The 20,320-nt window shown below is 41.9% G+C and overlaps 1 protein-coding gene across 4 annotated transcripts in view; it reads right to left on the bottom strand.

The window, feature by feature from the left end:
• LOC115075157 (transient receptor potential cation channel subfamily M member 7-like) overlaps nt 1–20,320 on the bottom strand; it is a 251,239-nt gene that overhangs the window by 153,854 nt on the left and 77,065 nt on the right. For all 4 annotated transcript variants that reach the window (XM_029575380.1, XM_029575377.1, XM_029575378.1 and 1 more), the window contains 8 exons: nt 17,586–17,799; nt 16,575–16,699; nt 16,315–16,486; nt 11,169–11,343; nt 10,860–10,983; nt 8,922–8,994; nt 6,189–6,289; nt 4,089–4,223 (listed from right to left, as the gene is read on the bottom strand). In XM_029575380.1, the coding sequence (XP_029431240.1) occupies nt 4,089–4,223; nt 6,189–6,289; nt 8,922–8,994; nt 10,860–10,983; nt 11,169–11,343; nt 16,315–16,486; nt 16,575–16,699; nt 17,586–17,799 (1,119 nt within the window). The remainder of the gene's footprint in view (nt 1–4,088; nt 4,224–6,188; nt 6,290–8,921; nt 8,995–10,859; nt 10,984–11,168; nt 11,344–16,314; nt 16,487–16,574; nt 16,700–17,585; nt 17,800–20,320) is intronic.

Here is a 20,320-nt window from a genome sequence, read left to right as displayed (position 1 = left end):
GTCATGTGGAGTTCCGCCCAGGCCATCAACTTGTCCGCTTTGGAGGCTGACGGAACAGAGACAATCGCGCCCAGCCCCTTCAACCGCAACAGAATCTGAAGAATTACTTGCTGTTTTGTCTGCAACCCGCAGGGAGAGTCTAGAAACAGATCCCGAAGAGGCCGAGCAAAATCCAAAGCGTAACCTTGATTTATAATATCTAGAACCCACTGATCCGATGTAACCTTGACCCATTTCCTCTCGAAACAGGGAGAGCTGCCCCCCGATCTCTGGAACAGAGGAATGGGCTGACGCACCTTCATTGGGGAGCTTTGCTGGAGGTAAAACTGGGAGAACTTCCTGAGCGCAGAGGCCATCTGCCACAAAAGGAATGTGTCCATTCCTGTGACTAAGTTTGACGAGGAGCAAAGGAAGAACCCCTGCCTGACCGAAAACGGCGCTGTCCCTGAAAACGCCCCCAGAACTCAAAGGGGCGAGACGGTCTGGGCTCGTCTTCAGGGAGCTCATAAACCTTGTTGTCTCCCAAGGCTTTAAGTTGTTCCAGCTAGTCTCCAAACAAAAGCTTTCCCTTAAAAGGAAAAGAACCTCGTTGAGACTTAGAAGAAGCATCGGCAGACCAATTACAGAGCCACAATAGCCGCCTTGCGGACACCGCCGAAGACATGGTACGCGCAGAGGTGCGTAGAAGATCGTACAGTGCATCCGCTGTAAAGGCAACTGCTGATTCCATACGGTTAGCCTGCTCAGTCTCCTCCGGAGGAAGCTCCTGGGACGTGAGCAACTGTTGAATCCAGCGGAGGGTAGCTCTCTGCATAAGGCTGCTACAGACGGCAGCCCTCAGACCCAAGGCGGATACCTCAAATATCTGTTTGAGTAAAACTTCCAACTTTCGATCTTGAAGATCCTTGAGAGCTGCCCCCCCCCCCGGTCACAGGAATCGTTGTGTGCTTAGCTATGGCTGTGACTGCCGAGTCCACCTTAGGAATTTTGAGGAGCTCCAAGGACTCGCTCGGTAGCAGATAAAGCTTTTCCATGGCTCTGCTAACCCGCAAGGAGGCCTCAGGTGCATCCCATTCCCGGGACACAATTTGGAAAAGCTTCGAATGAAAAGCAAAAGTGAGGCGGACCACGAAGCCCAGATAAAACAGAATCTCCCAGAGAAGAATCAGTCGCTGGTTGCGGAGCTGGAATCTCCAGCTCCCGAAGCACATGAGAGATTAACGGGTCCAGTGCCTCTTTGCGGAACAAACTGAGCACCTACAGATCATCCCCCTCCACCGGAGCGGCCCCATCTACATCAGCACCCACATCCCCCGAGGAAGAGTCTGGGATCACGGGATCCGGAAGATTGGGGGGTATTGGGAGTCCTGAATCTGGAACTGGACGGGGGAGCCGTGGACCAGCACCACTGTCCCTCCGCCGGCCTAAAAACCTTAGCCAGAGGGGGAAGCTGCTCCTCCCAATCAACTTCAGCTTCTAAACATGCTTTATGCATCAGCAATACAAACTGTGAAGAAAATGGGTGCTGCCGCTTTAAGCCCCCCCCTGTGGGAGGAGCGGAGTCCTGAGGCAATACTGAGGGAGGAGCTAAGTCAGGCTGCAACACACGATGCCTTTGAGGGCGGGGAAAGTAGAGGGGAATCTCCTCCCTCCAAGCCCTGAACATCGTGGTCAAGCAAGATGGCCACTGCTCCCAATACGAGCAGTACCCTGTCCCCGGGCTGCCTGCCTGTTCCCCCAACCGCGTTTGTTCAGTATTCTCTGGCTCCAGCAGATGAGAGGATGGCATATCCTGCGGTCCTGATCCTTTCAGAAAGTTGTTTGATTATTAAATTATAGACAGTTTCTCTTGATTATACCTTTGGCTAGATCAACATACTGTAAGTTAAAAAAAATAAATAAATAAAAACTGAGCACTCTTTAAGGGCAGGCAAGGCTGGGCAGTGCCCTACGGCCTCTATACCCAGAGCTTTGCCCCTTTCCCAGTGAGTTTAGAGGGGGAGATTTACCGGTGGGCTGGTCCCTCTCCTCCCTCCTATACAGATCCAGAGACACGTCATTCCTCTGGTGGGTGCTAGAGTCTGTGTAGTGAAGGCAGGGAGGGTGATTCCCCTGCTTTAAAACTGCTCTGGTGTTTTGTTTTTTTTTTGTCAGCCACCAAGCAGGGGAATCACCCTCCCTGCCCACCTAAGTTTTGTGCGGAGGAATGGACCGGCCAAATCTCATTGGGGAGCTGACTTAGTGGTCGTGAGTTTCTGATGGCCATCTCGGAAACCTCGACCGCCGCGAAAGGAATGGGACCAAGACACGTCTCCCCTGGGGAAGGAGCCAAGGGCCCTATTGCCATAACGGCGGTTCCCCCTGAAGAGAGTACGAGTCAGGAAAAAAAAAGACTTCAACTGTTTGGGACGGTCCTCTGGCAGCTTATGGACCCTGTTCTCACCCAAGGACTTAATAGGCTGCTCCAGGTCCTCACCAAAAAGCAACTTGCCCTTGAAAGGAAGAGTGCCCAACTGAGCCTTAGAAGAAGCATCAGCGGACCAATTACGTAACCAGAGAAGACGTCTGGCCGAAACCGCAGAAACCATAGCCTTTGCTTGGACCCGAAGCAAGTCATAGAGGGCATCCGCACCATAGGCTATAGCGCCCTCCAAACTTTCAGCTTGCTCAGCCTCTGCAGATGGGAGGTCCTGGGTGCAGAGTAACTGTTGCATCCACCTAAGGCTTGCCAAGTATGATTCATGTAACAAAAGAACAAAATCTGAGGAAAAACGGGTCCGTGCCGAATTTGTCATGGGGGGAGGGGGGGTCCGAGCCACCACCCCGAGAGCGAACCGGGCTCAAATCGGGGAGAAAAGTGGAGAAATCGGGTCCCCTGCCCCCGGAGAAGCAGGAAGTGTTTCTTCAGAAACACCCAAAATGGCCGCCGTTCCCAGGACGGGAACGGCTTTGGCAGCACGTCGGGGAGCCCTTCCCCGAGGTCTAATAGTTGGCGGCCCGAAAGAGGCGCCTTCCCCCCCCAAAAGACACCTGGAGCATACCCCCTCGCGGGAGAGTCGCACAAGCTACACAACAAGGTGGCCGCAGCATGAAGGAAGTAGCCGCGATACTAATTGAAAACAGCTGACTGGGGAGCCCCTAAAGCTGGGCGGGAGATTGAACCCCGCTCTCTCCTCACAAAATAAACTGCTGCCTTTGTTAAAAAAAAAAAAAAAAAAAAAAAAAGATATTCTTAATCCAATAAAATATTCTATTTTATTCACAGAGGCAGGGGAATGTTCCTCCTCCCTGAAAGCTCAACCGAGGAATGGGCATCTCGGGGCACGGCAGCAGAGAAAAGTGGGGAGAGGGACTGGCACCACCAGTATCACCCACACAAGATCACCAGGAAGGGAACCTAGGCTGATAGAAATCAAGGGGCAAAGTCCCCCTAGGAACCCCAAGAGCGAGGGAGACAGAACTGTCTGCCCTAACACAATCAGTCAGAGAAAAATTCTCTTTTTTTTTTTTTCTTTTTTTTTTAAATACTTAAGAAGCAAACTAAAAATGTACTTGTGTGAGCTTGCCCCAGAAGAAAGAAGAAGAAAGCACAGAGGGCAAGCTAACAGGGAACCAAAGGGTGAGCTGTTCCACCTGCTGGAGACAGACAAATACTGAGGGTTCCAGGGTGGGTTCCGTCCTTATATAAGCTACCCTTAGGGTCTGTCTCCACCTGCTGGAAGGGGGGGGGGGGGGGGGAATCAACCCATGGTCTGGATTGATCTGGGTACGTACAGGGAATAAACAATAGTAGCTTGTGATTTATCTAATGTGTGGGTACTTGCCAGGTACTTGTGACCTGGTTTGGCCACTGTTGGAAACAAGATACTGGGCGTGATGGACTCGTGGTCTAACCCAGTATGGCATATCCTTTGTTCTTATGTTCAATGGTTATCTTGATAGCACAAAATGAAGCCAAGATTTACATGGTTAAAATATCTAAACACATGCTGAACCTTCCAGCTTTCAAAATGTTCACATTTAATGATATGACAATCATAATGCTGCACACTTAGAGAGGTCAATAAAAACTGCAGCATTGCACTTACTGTGTTATAAAGTTCTTCCAGCCTGGAAATGGTCAGGAATTTGTGCATGCTTACACCATTTTCAATAAGAAGTTTTACGAACGAAACCCTGTCCATGACAAGGGCATCCAACATAGCCTGCTCCAGGGATCCAACCTGAGGACAATGCACAGCGTCAGCTATTCCAAGCATCTGTTTGAAAAACTGGACTTCTACATTCATTCCATCAGATGGACATTAGTATTATAGAAAGCAGGGAAGAAAAATATTTAGAAAACTAAGACATCAGCCAAAATACTAAGCAGCCAGGAGAAATATAATTTTTTCCAGCTTTTTAAATTTTGCCCTTTTTCCTGCCAATTTGTTGTTCTTTGTTTATGTGGAAAGTTGGAGGGGGATTTTGCTTTTCTTTCCTTTTTGCATTTTTCTTGGAAGGGGGGGGGGAAGAGGGGGAATGGGGTTTTACTGCTCTGTGCTTCCCTTCTTTTCTACTGTCTCTCCTACCTTCTTCCCACCAGCCTATTCCTCCTTTTTCCCTCCAGTTTTTTGCCTGTATCTCCATCCGTTCTCCGCCTCCCCCCCACCTAAAAAAAAAGTTAATAAATCCTGCTCTCTGTTTTGCTTTACATCACCTTTTAACTTCAACAGCACCATCATCACTCTGTGGCTTGACTGCTATGACTGCCGACATGCACCAAGAATGAAATTTTAGTCTCTTGGGCATCCAGAATTTTTCCACCCATGATATAAAGTATATAAAAAGTACACAACAGAAATACATTTGGAAGAGAGGACTGCACGACATCCACTGGTGACAACATCATAACTACCAGATTAGCAAGCATCGAGTCATCTACTCTGACAGAACTGTTAGGTGTCACAGCAAACACAGATATAAACACAAGGAGGTCGATATTGAAGAGGGTAACAGACCATGCGATTTAAACTTCCCACTCCACTGACTGGCTAAATTTTACCCCGTAAGGTTTAGCTAGATATGAAGAGGTAGGGCAGGAGGCACTCTAGGGACACATCGGAAAGTTTAGCCAGGTCATGCTAATACTTAGTGCTATTTGGATAAATTTGGAAGGGTAGGTCTAGTTGGGGAAAACACAATCCTAGGTAACTTTAGGAAGGAATATCTAGTGGGAGACTCACTCTGATAAGTTCCGATGAATATCCTTGCTAAAATTACTTGGATAACTTCTCCCTTGCCTCACTGCTCAACATGGACATCAAGGATGATATTTTCATTTCTTAGCAGTGTGATCTACTTATAAATCCTAAAGTTCTAACTAATTTATAGGCAATGCTGAAAATAGCAATGTCTAGCTATATAGTATAGTGATTACTACAAAAATCTTATCCATCAAATGCCATCGCATATTCATATAGAACACACGACATGTAGCAGCAATACCTAATGTATAATTAAGAAACTGATTTAATTAGTCTAACTCCAAGTGCAATTCACTTCCTGCCTTTGGAGAAGCCATATAGATAGTCTTATTAACCATATAATATCCTGCTTGGACAAAGCCACCGTGTTCTAGTGTGTATATTTATGATTCAAAGGATTTGTAAAAAAAAATAAAAAATGGAATTTAATGGAATTTCAAAAGCAACAACTTAAGAGCGAGGTTAGCGAAAGGAATATTATCCCAGCCTGCCAAAAATATATTGAAAGAAAAGCAACTCACTGAAAGGTAGAGATAACTTGATTAGGAAAATAAATGTTTTATCTGCAAGCTTGGTGCTAAAAGCTTGTACCTTTTCATGCATGTTAACCTAAAAAAGCTATCACCTCCAACCACTGTTCATTTTCCTTCAGCAAATACACAGGATGGGTGTGGTCTCAAGTGAGCTTGCACTGATGGCACAACCCAGAGTTAAGTAGAGTTTTTGAAGTTAGTTTCAATTAAAATCCTCCTCATTCAGGAAGGAACATTGCAAGTCAAGTGAAAGATTTATTTGTAACAAATTCCATTCTAGCACTATGCACGGAAACTGAGTCAGCAAAGCATATCCGATTCACAAAACATCCAGTGTTCTTTTCACTTTTCCAAGCACTTTAACTTTTGCCTTTATTGATTTAAGGTAAATGCGGTACTATACACATACCAGCCATTGTTGCCCATAAACAAAAACATGGTTCTTGGCAATGTCAACTCTATCCCACGCCAGTGTCAGGACAAGCTGGTCAAATGCGGAGGCATTTGTGCCTATTTAAAATATGTAGAAAACATTTTTATATTTAATGAATGTTCAATAAATTCAAAAGTTCCATAAATGTACAGAGGACAGGCACACACAAACTACTACTAAATAAATGCAAAAGTACATTTTTTACATCTTTCTGGAGGGCTCTCAGGCCCCAGTTTGTTTTTCGGTTGTTTTTTCACACCAAAGGAAACTCTTGTTTCCAACAGCCTCTCTTGTTTATATCTCTGGATCCTTCCTGTATCCAGGAGGATCTAGATCCACTGTTTTTGGTGAGGTTTACTTATCAGGAACCCTGCTTGTACTGTGTTTCTGTGATGCGGAGTTTGCTTCTGCTTGCACTCGCATCACTCCTCTGCCCCAGGCATCCCTGTTATGCATGAGGGTTTGTCTCTCGGTCTTTTCTATGGCTTTCTTTGTAGAACCCAACTCTTCTCCAGTCTGCACCTCTGGTGGGTCAGGCTGCATCTCAGGCAAAGGAGGGAGATAGTGCTCAGCACTATAAAGTTTTCTACTTTGTCCTGCTCAGACAGCCTAGAGCTAGGGATTCATCCATGTGTGAGGACTACCATCCTGCTTGTCCTGGGAAAAAGCAGAATTGCTTACCTGTAACAGATGCTTTCCTAGGACCGTATGATGTTAGTCCTCACAACCCCCCCCCCCCCCCCCCAGGAGCTGGTTTCTCCATGTATGAGCTATATCGTGGACTGAGGGATTCTGCCTAGGGAGCAGGGTGATGACTACAGCTGCACATGCTCAGTAGGGCATGCTGAAAGCTCTAGAATCTTTGAGACCAAAGTTCCATGCCGGGCTTCATCCGATGATGTCACCCATGTGTGAGGGCTACCATCCTGCTTGTCCTAGGAGAAAGGAAAATTGGTTCTTACCTACAAATTTTCGTTCCTGTAATACCACAGCTCGGTCCAGAAAAGTGGGTTTTGCATCCCTACCAGCAGACTTTGAGAGACTGCTACACAGCCAAGAATGCCACCTGCAGTCCCTTAGTATCGACCTGAACCCAAGCCAGATATTAGCCCTTCAAAACCCCAGACCAGGGCAAACAGACAGAGAGCCTGGGGTTGGAAGCCCCTGAATTGGAGCCATTCATACTTCCAGAGGGGGAAAAAAAAAAAAAAAGTCTGATAACCAACGAACTCAACTTATTTACACTGTAAAAATCTCTTTGAAAAAATGGTTCTCCCACACTAACAGGAAATTCAGTCTTTCAGCATCAACAGGGCAGGTCTCTGGACTAATCTGTGGTATTACAGGAATGAAATTAACAGGTAAGAACCAACTTTCCTTTCCTGTTCATTCCCAAATCAGTCCAGACAAGTGGGATATACCTAAAAACCACCAAGCGTGAACCCGAAAGACCCGCATGAAGAACACTCTCACCAAGAGACACGTCTTCTTGCGCCCGCACATCCAAACGATAGTGCTTGGTGAAAGTATGCAGTGAGGACCACACTGCAGCTCTACATACCTCCCGGGGTGACAACAATTGACACTCTGCCCAGGAGGCCACCCGCGCTCTTGTAAAATGCATCTTCAGACCCCTTAGAACCTCACGACCCTTACAAATATAGGCAGAGCCAATGGCCTCCTTCAGCCAACAAGAAATTGTTGCTTTAGAAGCCTTATCCCCTTTCTTCATGCCAACAAACACCACAAAAAGGTGATTTGAGTGGCAAAAATTATTTGTGACCTTCAGATACTGTAACAGAACCCTCTGCATATCCAAAAGATGTAGCTCTCTAGCCTGAGGAGAATCCTTAGCCCAATCCAGAAAAGCCGGCAGTTTTACAGTCTGATTAATAGGAAAGGAGGACACCACTTTTGATAAAAACGGAAGGAACCATACACAACGTTACTCCACCACTAGAAAGCCGCAAAAAAAGGGTCCCTGCAAGACAGAGCTTGTAATTCTGAAATCTGCCTGCCCGAACAAATGGTCTCAACTTTTTCTGTTTTTTTGTGGTCAGACTGCAGGTTTGCACCTCTACCATCTGCTGGAGACAGAGAAATACTGAGGGACTGCAGGTGGCACTCTGATACGTAGCAGTGCCTCAAAGTCTACTGGTAGGGATGCAAAACCCACTTGTCTGGACTGATCTGGGTATGAACAGGAATAAAGATTATATCTGTATTTGCAGATTTTTGGGCTGGGGAAACATCTTTTAATAAACACGAACAGATAAGAGGCCAATTTTGAGTCTCCCTGTGGAGGCTTGCAGGCCTGCAAGCTGTTTTTCCAAAGGGAAACTCTTCAGAGTTTTCCTTTGAAAATCAAGTCCCAGGCACAGACCGAGAGTTCACAAGCACCCGTAGAGTTTGCAGGTGTAAACTCCCTGCTGGAAAGTATGCATGGGGAGCTACCCATGCATCATTTGTCTGAACAGCCCTAGTGCCACCACTTTTCCCCAGGATGAGAGAGGATGAAATTTTGAAAAGGGTTTTCTCTATGGGTAAACTTTTTATCTGTGAAGAATCCCTTTGAAAATATTCCTAAATATGCATTTCAGGCCTCTCCAAAACATTGTTTTGGGCTTAGAAAATCAGGAAAAGAATACATTTTTTATACAGTACTGACAGATTCCTATTACTCATAAAGGTATTAAAAATAAATGTCACCTTTTAGCAGTGCTTTAAGTATTGCAACATCGATGTCTTGGTGTTCTTCTGATCCAATGTGGAATACAGTTATCTGTTTGAAAAAGGAGCATGAACGTTATTACCAAATAAAGGCATTCATGTTGAACTGATGCCCCATGCACACATGGTCCGGTATAGGCAGCCTAAGCAATTTTTATCTGTAAAAAAAGGTGTTTGCGAATATGAGGAACTCTGCGTTCCTTCCCAAAGTCCAAGTACCAGGCAAGGTCTAATCAGCAAAACCCACAATATGGCGTTAGCTCTCGATAGACCCAGCAGAGGGCTTGCGTCTACAGAAAATAATTCTGTGGCTAATCAAACCCTGAAATAAGGGAGCTTAACATTTTTTATTTATTTATTTTTATTTATTTATTGTTTTTGTTATACCGAGTTTCGTGACTGGCATCACATCAACCCGGTTTACAATTAACAATGTGTGAAAAGCATAAGGTAACGTGATAACAATATTCCCAATAGAACTGTGAACTTTAAATACAGAGAATCAATTGAAGGGTGAGAAAGTTACAATAAAACAATAAAACAGGGAAAATTAACTTGGAGCTGGAAGAGGGGAGAGATTGAACAATGCAATATTTACATTTCAGCCAATTAGTGTAGTAGTATAGCGGAGTGAATAAATAAGCCTATGTGAATAAATGGGACAGTACATAAATATGAAACGGTAAAATAAGTAACCAAGAGAAGAAATATGACACAGCAGTGAATGATAATATGATAAAACTCCGCAGGTAATGATGTGCGTAAGTTTATGGTAGTTGGATTCTTATTTAGATCCAGTTATTGCATGCGAGTTTGTGTTGAAGAGTGGAGGTTTTATTCAAGGCTTGGAAATGCTTTTTTGAAAAGCCAAGTTTTCCCTGATAAAACATTTTCCCTGATAAAACATTTTCCCTGATAAAACATTTTAAGGATATGCAATGTTGAAAAACAATATTATCCTCAGATTTTTTAAGAGGACAATATTACTAACCTTCAAGTCACTTTACTTACAAAACATGGAAATCATTTTTAAATCAAGAAATCCTTTACATATTCCGACCATGGGGGAATAATAGCCTAAATGACTTGACTATGCAAAGCTGAGGGAGCTGGTCCTAAAAGGATGGTGGTAAATGACTTTCCTGAGCTACTTTCTAGCAACCCTAAGAGAATGTAGCAACTTTCATCTGCTTCTTGTATTCCTTTTAGCACCAGTGGGTCTGTCAGAGTCAAATGATATCAATCATTGTGAGCCCTTTCTAGAAAGTCCAACAGCATACACTAGAGTTAAAAGGAAAAAGTGAGGCCATTAAAAAATATATTTGCATAAAAGCCATGCGAGTTGCAGGATAATTTGCTTCTGTAAATCACAGGGTTAGGAAAAAACCTCTCATATTTTGGACAAATTCATTGTAAAGAATATTATTGGGATTAACATGCATTAAAATCATTAGTGAAGGTCCTAAAAATATCACAACTGAATTTTGTAGTGTCAATAGACTACAGCGAGACCTTTTTCCCCAAAGATTTCTCAGAGTAGGAAAGTTATATGTTAAATTATTATAGTATGATTATTACTATAAATTGTAACAAACCTAGGAAGAACTCTAATCAGGTAAAAGTCAAAACTGCCCTAATAGGCCCAAGGACTATGACAACCTTTCTGCTGGAAGATATATTCTCCTATAAAAACTAAATAATGAAATAAAGCACACAATATTTGATTTTATTTAGTTAAACCATGGTACCTGCTCTATCATATTATCCTAGGCAGAGTATACAAAAAGTATAGACTCCGATTACACCAACAGATAACACATAACCACACCAGGACCAGATAAAGCTAGAATTACTTAAACTAATCCCTTCAGTTTGATCAGTGAAAATGACAGGTCTTTACTGTTAAAGGCCACTTACAAGTTCTTTATTCTTCATGCATTCCATTACAGTCTGAAAAAGGTGAGCTGCCTCAGACTGGCTGAAGTTGAATGTCTTTTTGATGGTTGAAATGATTTCAGAATCTGCTCCTTCAGGGAGGTTTCTGAGAATACAGAAATATATAAGGCTGTAGCCTAGGAAAGATTTACATATTTTCTAGAAATAAATAATTTTTCGGTCAGTCATCTGCTTTGATAGCGGAAGAGTTCTGACCAGTACAATTCATAGACTTTGGCATAACACAAGTAATATCTGAATTGCTTAAACCAGAAAACAAGCCTTGCTTACCCTCCTTCATCTGTTTGCTTATGGATGTATGCCAGTATGTCTGCAGCTCTTCCAGTCCCCTCACAGACCACCACCGGTACAGGAGGGCTTTCCTGTAGGTACTCCAATACTGTGAGAATGACATTGGGACCTCCTTCAAATATAAGTGCCACCACAGGTACACCTTGGCCAATTCCTGGAGAAATAATCAATTTGGTTATGAGTAGAAAGAGAACAGATTTGGAAGCCATAGATATTCTAATGCAGAAGCGAACAAGAAAACAAATGGGAATATTTCAGTTCTGTTCTACTAAAAAAAGATGATCCATGCAATACTTGACACCATCCTTCAAAATTGACATCATACTGAATCTTACATATCAACAAACTACCTGCGTAAACTGTAAGCCCTGTATACACACAACTATCAAATTACTATTACTTTTCATGCCACACCATCTTACCTCATTTCATAATATACTACCTGCAAATTCAACATGATTAATGCAGAATGATGAACCAATCCACTGCTGTCCCATGGAAGATTATGTATTAGTTTTAGGTTACCTCATTTGTGAAACAGAATACTGAAAAAATATGGTGCAACACCCAAACAGTAAAGATTAGACTACATTTTTAAATCAGCCACTGGTGAATGCATACTCCATACCACATCTGTGCTTCTTCAGGATGCCACCATTAGCCTCACAGTAAGTATGCAAACTAAAGGCCACCTAAAGGTGCTTCTCACACATCACACTGGGTAAACTAGCTACCAAGGACCTGGGTTTCAGAAATGCAGGAAAAGCTTTTGCTGAAATATATAACTATTCCCCCGAGCCAGGTTTGTCTAGTTGGATATCAATCCGAAAGTAAAATGGAGAAATTAAATGGGAATGGAGTAGAGAAGGAAATAGGTAAATTGGGAGCTTAAGGAGATTAGACAGGACACAGACATAGGCAGCGATTATAGAATTAAACTAGCAGCTGGGTCTGTCTGGTAGGTTTCAAGTACAGCAATACCTAGAAGTCCTACAGGAAATGCAGGTGTTCAGGTTCAGCAGAGCACCTAAGAGGACAGGAGCTCCACAAACAGCTTCGTGGTTTGATAAGGGAAGGGAGGTTTACAGTGGGGGGGGGATCTTGCAGTAGGGTAGAACAGTAAGAAGGAAGAAGGAAGATAAATACTAATCACAGACAGGAAGTGATATTTCACAACTAGTCACACTCTATGACTAGAAGCTGGGATATATCCTTAGCGTGGACAGAGATAACTGAAAAGACTGAATGAGCCAGTTGGTCTGATTCTGCTATCATCACCAACTATGCTACTAGAATGATCACTTCTAAATTAAAATAAACCCCCTACAGTAGGGTGGAGAGCAGAGCCATTTTGGTCTAAGGAATTATTATTATTATTGGGGTAATTTTCCAAAAAGATTTATGCATGTAAAAGTAGCACATATTGTAGTAATTTCAAAAACCATTTTCAGACTTAAAGTGTACTTACGTGTGTAAAACCTATTGATGATTCAATGGCACATATCCTAGCAATTTTCAAAAGCCCACTTACATGGGTAATGCGTAAAAACCAGCTTTAAGCATGTAAATCCTTTTGAAAATTACCCCCTCTATATGAAAGTCTAGTTATTCTAATTAACATCTCAGTTTACACCGTGGATTTCTAACAGGATGCCAGCTGTTTTATACTGGCAGTTTAGGCTTTTGTTAAAATGAGTAATCTAGTGTTGACCTGCTTTTCTTCAAAATGTGAGATATTACAACCTTAAAGATAGGAACCATAGCTGTGAATCTATGGAAGGAGCAGCAAATGCATTTTAAAAAGTGTGATGGACATGAATTATGAATTCACGATTCACTGACTCTGAGAAGTCATACAAAATGTCATGGGTTGTGTGTGGTATCATTCAGTATGCAATTTTATCATCTTCCTTTTCCAATTACAGACTACAAATTATTTTTTTTTCTTTTTGAAAAAGGAGAAACCAGTGTACTGTAAAATGTTATGATCAGTTTCACTACTCCAAGCAAATTCTTTGTAAGATTATATCATGTCTCTTCACTAGACTGAACATGCCTCTGTTAGGGCAAACAAGCCAAAATGCTGATATGACAGTCAATTTATTTTAACTACAGTTAAATCACACAAAGCCAACAGGAGGTTATACTGGTGAAGAACATAACCAACACTGCTGACGAAAACAAACCAAATGGCTTAAATATGCCATTACTCAGACAGCCCAGTTAACAAAATTGTAGCTTAGGCCGGAGAGAGGTCTCCATCAGTTCTTTGTACTATGAAATGAATGCTGCAAACTGCAACCTTGCCCCACCCCCCCCCCCCCCCCCCCCCACACACCAGCAAGATCACAATCATCCTGAAAGTGATCAGGTGCAACCCATGTCAGGGACACCAGGGACCAGCACCACAGAAACAGCCCAAGTCAGTGGATAACACATTGAAATCGTCGGTTCAATGTACTGCAGCAGTCAAAAAAGCAAACAGAATGTTGGGAATTATTAGGAAGGGAATGGTGACTAAAACAGAAAGTGTCATAATGCCTCTGTATCGCTCCATGGTGAGACCGCACCTTGAGAACAGTGTATAATTCTGGTCGCCGCATCTCAAAAATTATATAGTTGTGATGGAGAAGGTACAGAGAAGGGCAACCAAAATGATAAAGGGGATGGAACAGCTCCTCTATGAGGAAAGGCTGAAGAGGTTAGGGCTGTTCAGCTTGGAGAAGAGACGGCTGAGGGGGGATATGATAGAGGTCTTTAAGATCATGAGAGGTCTAGAACTGGTAAATGTGAATCAATTATTTACTCTTTTGGATAATAGAAGGATTAGGGGGCACTCCTTGAAGTTAGCAAGTAGCACATTTAAAACTAATCGGAGAACGTTCTATTTCACTCAACACACAAGCTCTGGAATTTGTTGCCAGAGAATGTGGTTAGTTCAGTTAGTGTAGCTGGGTTCAAAAAAGGATTGGATAAGTTCTTGGAGAAGAAGTCCATTACCTGCTATTAATTAAGTTGACTTAGAAAATAGACACTGCTATTACTAGCAACAGTAGCATGGGATAGACTTAGTTTTTGGGTACTTGCCAGGTTCTTATGGCCTGGATTGGCCACTGTTGGTCTGACCTAGTATGGCATGTGCTTATGTAATTTCTCCCTATGACTCTTTCACCACTTATCCAGATGTAATATAGGCAAAAAGGTGGCCTGGACAAGGTACAGAAAATGCCATCTTTAAGCATGATCAGCACATCACTATTACTGAAATACTAACTAAAAGGGCTCAACCAAAGCAGCAGACAAAGAGGAGTAGAACAAAATCTGTTTCCCCTCTCATACGTATACTCCCTCTGACTGTCAAGTATACTATCATCCACATGCTCTCCCTTCAACACTCACAATCTGTCACATATACACATCGATGCTGTGACACACACCAAGTCTCTGCTTGTGTAATGCACCCCATCTTCATCTTGCTCATGCCAACAAGCCCATCTTGGCTGCAGTACATGGCAGTTTGCATCAGTCAGCACTCTTACTTTTGTACTATCTACTATCCTATCCTAGACACTCTGAAGTGCAGTCACTATTTTGCTGTCATGCACAATATAGTATGAGAACATGCTGTATGGTGATGCAGTGCATATAGACCAACATGTGGGGCAGTACCAGGAAACGCGTTTTGGGTGTGTAGTGTAGGATATAAGAACATGCCATACTGGGTCAGACCAAGGGCCCATCAAGCTCAGCATCCTGTCTCCAACAGCGGCCAATCCAGGCCATAATAACCTGGCAAGTACCCAAAAACTAAGTCTATTCCCTGTTACCGTTGCTAGTAAGCAGTGGCTATTCTCTAAGTCAACTTAATTAATAGCAGGTAATGGACTTCTCCTCCAAGAACTTATCCAATCCTTTTTTAAACACAGCTATACTAACTGCACTAACCATGTCCTCTGCCAACAAATTCCAGAGTTTAATTGTGCGTTGAGTGAAAAGGAACTTTCTCCGATTAGTTTTAAATGTGCCCCATGCTAACTTCATGGAGTGCCCCCTAGTCTTTCTATTATCCGAAAGAGTAAATAACCGATTCACATCTACCCGTTCTAGGCAAACAGTGAATGATATGACAGATCTGCAGGCACTGCTGGATGTTACTGTGAGCTGTTTACCACACACTGCTGTGGAAAATGCAGTAAATCTGTCAAACTTTCAAAGTCCAATACCCAGTGTCACAGTCTGAGACTGGGTGCAAAATCATCAGGTCAGCCAAAAGACTTCATTAACACCTGTCCTCCAAATCAAAATTGCAGTGTGAGAGTGAGAACACAAATGCTAGGTAATTATAAAAAGAAAGGATAAGCAAAGAGTCCAAAGAATAACTGAAAAGATTAAAGAAAAAAAAGGAGACAATCTTAAGGTAAACCAATTATTAGAATCTACCCAAAACTGAAACATTACTAACCCCCCTAAAATGATGTGTTCCTAGATGCTGACCAAGCCTGCCATTTTTTAAAATGACTTCAAAGTTTTGGTGTTTGCCTGGATATGCTATCCAGGAGTAGTTCTGTATCAGTGTTTGAAGATTTCTTTAAAAAGTGAGTTGGGAAGATGGGAGCAAAAACACAAACAGTGTCAGGGTTATCATTATCATCAGCAAGCTATTTCAGTAAAGTACCTGTGGTTTAGAGGGTTTTGTATTTAGGACTGAAAAGCAAAATGGTAAACAAGGAAAAACATATGTGAGGTGAGATTATAGCTGACTACCCCCACAGGTGTATTCTTCACCATAAATTAAAAAAAAAATTAAAAAGTGTCAATACCAAGAACACATTTTAGGGATAAGAGCAGCTTTTCAAGTTTCAGTAGATTCTAATGATTGATTTTTTCCCTCTCTTATTACTGTACCTCATCTGTCAGAGTATTAATACTACAATGCTCCCAGTCAACACTGCCTGGTCTGTAGTATACAAGCCTCAGTTGGAAATTAAATACGCACTCCTGTCTAGTCTCACTAGGCCATCAAATTGGCCCTTTTCAAATAAGCATACCTGTAAGCTAGATGAATAGTTTTAAATTGACCACAACTGCTATACTTCAGCCAAAGCACACAAAACGTATCCCTTACGTGCATGAATCCGTTGTAAATTGATTGTTTTTTCCAGTTCTCTTCTTAGATTAACTTCTGCACCATACTTTCCAACCGTTCCATCATCCACCAGAATGAAATGTGAATGGAGATTGTTTAGAACATTTAGTTTACTCAGGGGGTTTAACAAAGTTTGATATGGAGCAACAACCTAAACAAAATAATACAAAAATTAATTTAAAAAATATGGTGGGTATTTTAGCAAAATGTATGGCCAGATAAATAGCAAGGTGTCTTACATCTCTTCCAATGAGGTCATTTCTGTTTTCAATCACACCCCAGGGAGCTATTCCAATAGTGCAAATTTTTCGAGATGATCTGGAAGCATGTTCTTTGAGTGCATCACCAACATGTTTTGCAACACCTGTACCCAGACAAGATAAACACTCTCAAAACTTGTCCGTTTAATGGTTCCACCCACTGAACTTAAACTGTACCCCTATTTCATGATACAAAGGGAGGCGCTAGCATCAGTTTCTAAATTTACAGTGCAGTGTTCTTTTTCATTTTGAATTTTAATGCTGGAAGTGGCTCAATAAGAGATGTTAGCAAAAATTTCACAGCATTTCATCTCAGCTTTGCCCTTGTAAGTCAGAATGAAGGATTTCTTCCCGGGTTATTTCATCCACTCTGGAGGCTGGATACGGATACTACAGAGGCAGCATTTACAGCCCCTCGGGGAAGGGAGTCCCAGTCATCATGTAATGGCAATGACTTCAGGGTTCCAGGAGCCCATTTGTGCTTAAACATAACCATTGGTTTCTTTTAGGCATAAGGCAGCACTGCCCTGTGTCTTCTACTTAAGGAATAATCTCTTTCATGAAGATGCAAGAAGTCTTTTCTGGTCAGGTTGTGAATTTTTATGCAGATACCAATGTTTGCTAACCTTTAATAAGGTACCTTAGTTGAGAAAGAGTATACTTCTGACTGCAGAAAAAGAAAGCCAGACAGTGGATGTAGAGTCCTTTAGCTGTATAGGGGGGGGTAGGCTGAAAAATTACAGTCAATTTGGAAAGAAACACGATAGTATGCTAGCGACAAAAGTTTAAAACTTTTCAATAAGCAATAATTTTGTTAACTATAATTGAAACCATAGTTAAACGAGACAGGAATTTGGATTATCAGACTAGACAGATTAAGATTCTGTTGACATTTTATTCAAGAAAAACCTGTATATAGGGCAAGTGTCAAAATCTTTTGAACTCTGTTCCCCTGCATTTGTATGTAAATGAAAGCGATTTCAGTTTTACCGGTATTAACTCCTCCTGTAATAATCCAGGCTCCTGTTGTTAGGGCAGCTTTGATAAGACCTTTGCCAATCAATTGTTTGATGCGTGGGTGAAGCTCAAATTTCTGCATTCCACCATGTACAGAGATTACAAGCTTGGGCAGGTCCATCTGCCATTCCTTTAGCATAAGGTGCAAAATGGCTTCAGGTTTAGAGTCATAGGACAGCCTCACATACTGTGGCAAAAAAGAGAAAAATTAGGTTTAAAAAGAATAGATTCAGTTCTAAAGAAGAGATTTAAATTCTCTTTGTGAAGACTGCAGAGACAAAATTTTAACTTGTAGCACCAAATTTAGGAAGTCAGAATTGTTCATATTTAAATAAAGACAAATAGACCATCATAGCATAACTTAAGATAGTGCACATTATTTAGAGGCTACAGCTATATTTCAAAAGTACACACTGCAAGTAGCAATACTCATCCTAGTAACATTTAATGATTTTACTGACAAATCATTCTTATCGAAATTAAGTAGCACTCCTACAATTGCCAAGTCCCAAAAGGTCATGCTCAAAGCATCAGACTTAGTCACATTGGCTATATACAAATATTATGCATCGCACAACCCAAACAGGTATCATATGAGACACCTAGAAATACAGATGTTTAGGGAAATAGAAAGGAGCATCCTAAAGAATTTTGTAACACAAAGCTTTAATTATTACAGACTTAAGTACTACTACATGACTTGCATACATCTGAATTACTGCAGAGTACACAGCAGGTAGAAATTTAATAAGAAAACACAAAACCTCAAAGTAAGATCACAATGAAAGTCAAAATGGCTTGGCTATTTGGATAAGAGATGCAGATAAAACAAAAATTCTTATTTCTACCAACTGTCAGGGCAGGCAGTAGGAGGGTAGCAGCAATACAGCACAAGTTGCTCCTTCCCAGCCTGCCTGCTAAATCAGACATTTGCCAGCCAGAGTGCAACAGCCAAGCGTACCAGCCAACAAACATCTGATCGGTGGGCAGGGAAGGAACCGGCAGGTGCAGGGCCCCTTTGAGCACACAGAGGATCGCTACCCTTGCCAACTGTGATAAAGCAAGTTTAAAGATAAACACGAGTCATTTCGCAATTAGCAGCCAAGATGAGCTTTATTTCCTAAAAGTAATAAGCTTGAAACATGAAGGAGTGAATCCAAACTTAATAAATGAGTAATCATATTATTCAGAAACACAAAACACTACATGGCTTTTTTTTTTTTTTTTTTAAAGGGCAAGTAGCATCAAAAGTGTGTTTTTGGCACAATAGACACCTAGTTGACTTAGAAGTTGCTTTTTGGTTTGGGTTTTTTTGTTTCGTCTTTTTTAAACACACACTTTCTATACTTCTAATTTACAAAGATCCATGAAGCAAAAGGTTGGAATCCTTTTGTGCTTTCCCTATGAATTGCCATGTTAGTTTGGTTTCTGTTACAAGGATTTTTGAATAAGAGCAATATCTCAGCGTTGGTGGGAGTTTTATGTATAAAATCTGTATCAACACATTCGAACACTTCACTTTCCTTTAGAAAAGGCATGGTTACATTTTCCCTGAACTATCATATGTAGATAACTGTCTTAGCAAAATGATGGCATCCACTGAATTTTCTATTGACTAGCATGATTGGAAATAGAGGTGCTTGTAAACAATTACTAGCCCCAGTAGAGGAAACCGCACCCTGACATCAGAGAGAAATGCATCCCTACCAATCAGTTTCTCTGCAAGAAACATCCAAAATTCACATCTGTGATTTGGCTGGTCAAAAAAAGAATAGGTTAAAAAAAAACAAAAAAAAACAAGCAAACCCTTGAATAAGCAGTAATTCATTCAGAAAAGCTATTGCAACTAGTAAATAAACTCCAAATCCTTGTTCTACTTTGGATGGTCTTACAGCGGACAAATTTGCTGAATTCTTTGACTAAGATCCAAGCCATCTGCTCATCCTTCTTGGTTACCTCTCCTGCCCCCATCACCTCCAGTCCCATCCAACACAACCCTACCCAGCTCTGTCTTAACCTCACATAGCCAGCTCTTCTAAATTACCCCTCACTGTAGAGCATTGTCCGAGTTTAGGACCATCTCTGACAAAAAGGTAGAGAATATCCTGCAGTGAATCAAATTTTCCCTCCTGTTCACTGGACCTCATTCTCTCCAAATTTATCTGGGACCTGAGGTAGGACTTAGTCTCCTCAAAGATTAATGCCATGTTGTCCCAGGGCTGCCTACCTTCCTCCCTTAGAGCAGCAATGATCAAGCCCATTCTGTAAAATCCTGACTGTGATGCCAACTTATTCAGTCACTTTACCTATGCAATATTCAGCATCCCATTGACACCCACATTAGTGGAATAAGTAGTCTACTTTCAGCCGCTAGACTTCCATAAACAGGTCCATACACTCCATTCCAACCAATCCAGCTTTAGGAAATGCAACAGGATGGAATCCATCCTATTAGCCTTAATCATCAGCATTCACCTTCATGCTGACCAAGATGGTGACTCCCTCCTTGTCCTATTAGAGTTGCCAACCGTTTTTTCAATACTGTCGACCACCTGCTCCTGTTACAGTGCTTGGAAGTCATCTGGAGGAGCATAATGTGCTCAATTGGTTCAAATCTTTGACACACAGATCCCAATTAGTTTCTTGAGCCAGCAAATAACCTGCCTCTGGGAAACTCACCTGTAGAGTTCAAGGCTCAGTGCTCTCCT

Source organism: Rhinatrema bivittatum, chromosome 13 (assembly GCF_901001135.1).
Source record: "Rhinatrema bivittatum chromosome 13, aRhiBiv1.1, whole genome shotgun sequence".
NCBI lineage: Eukaryota > Metazoa > Chordata > Amphibia > Gymnophiona > Rhinatrematidae > Rhinatrema > Rhinatrema bivittatum.
Note: the sequence above shows the minus strand (reverse complement) of the source record. Positions and strands in the feature narration are given on the sequence as shown.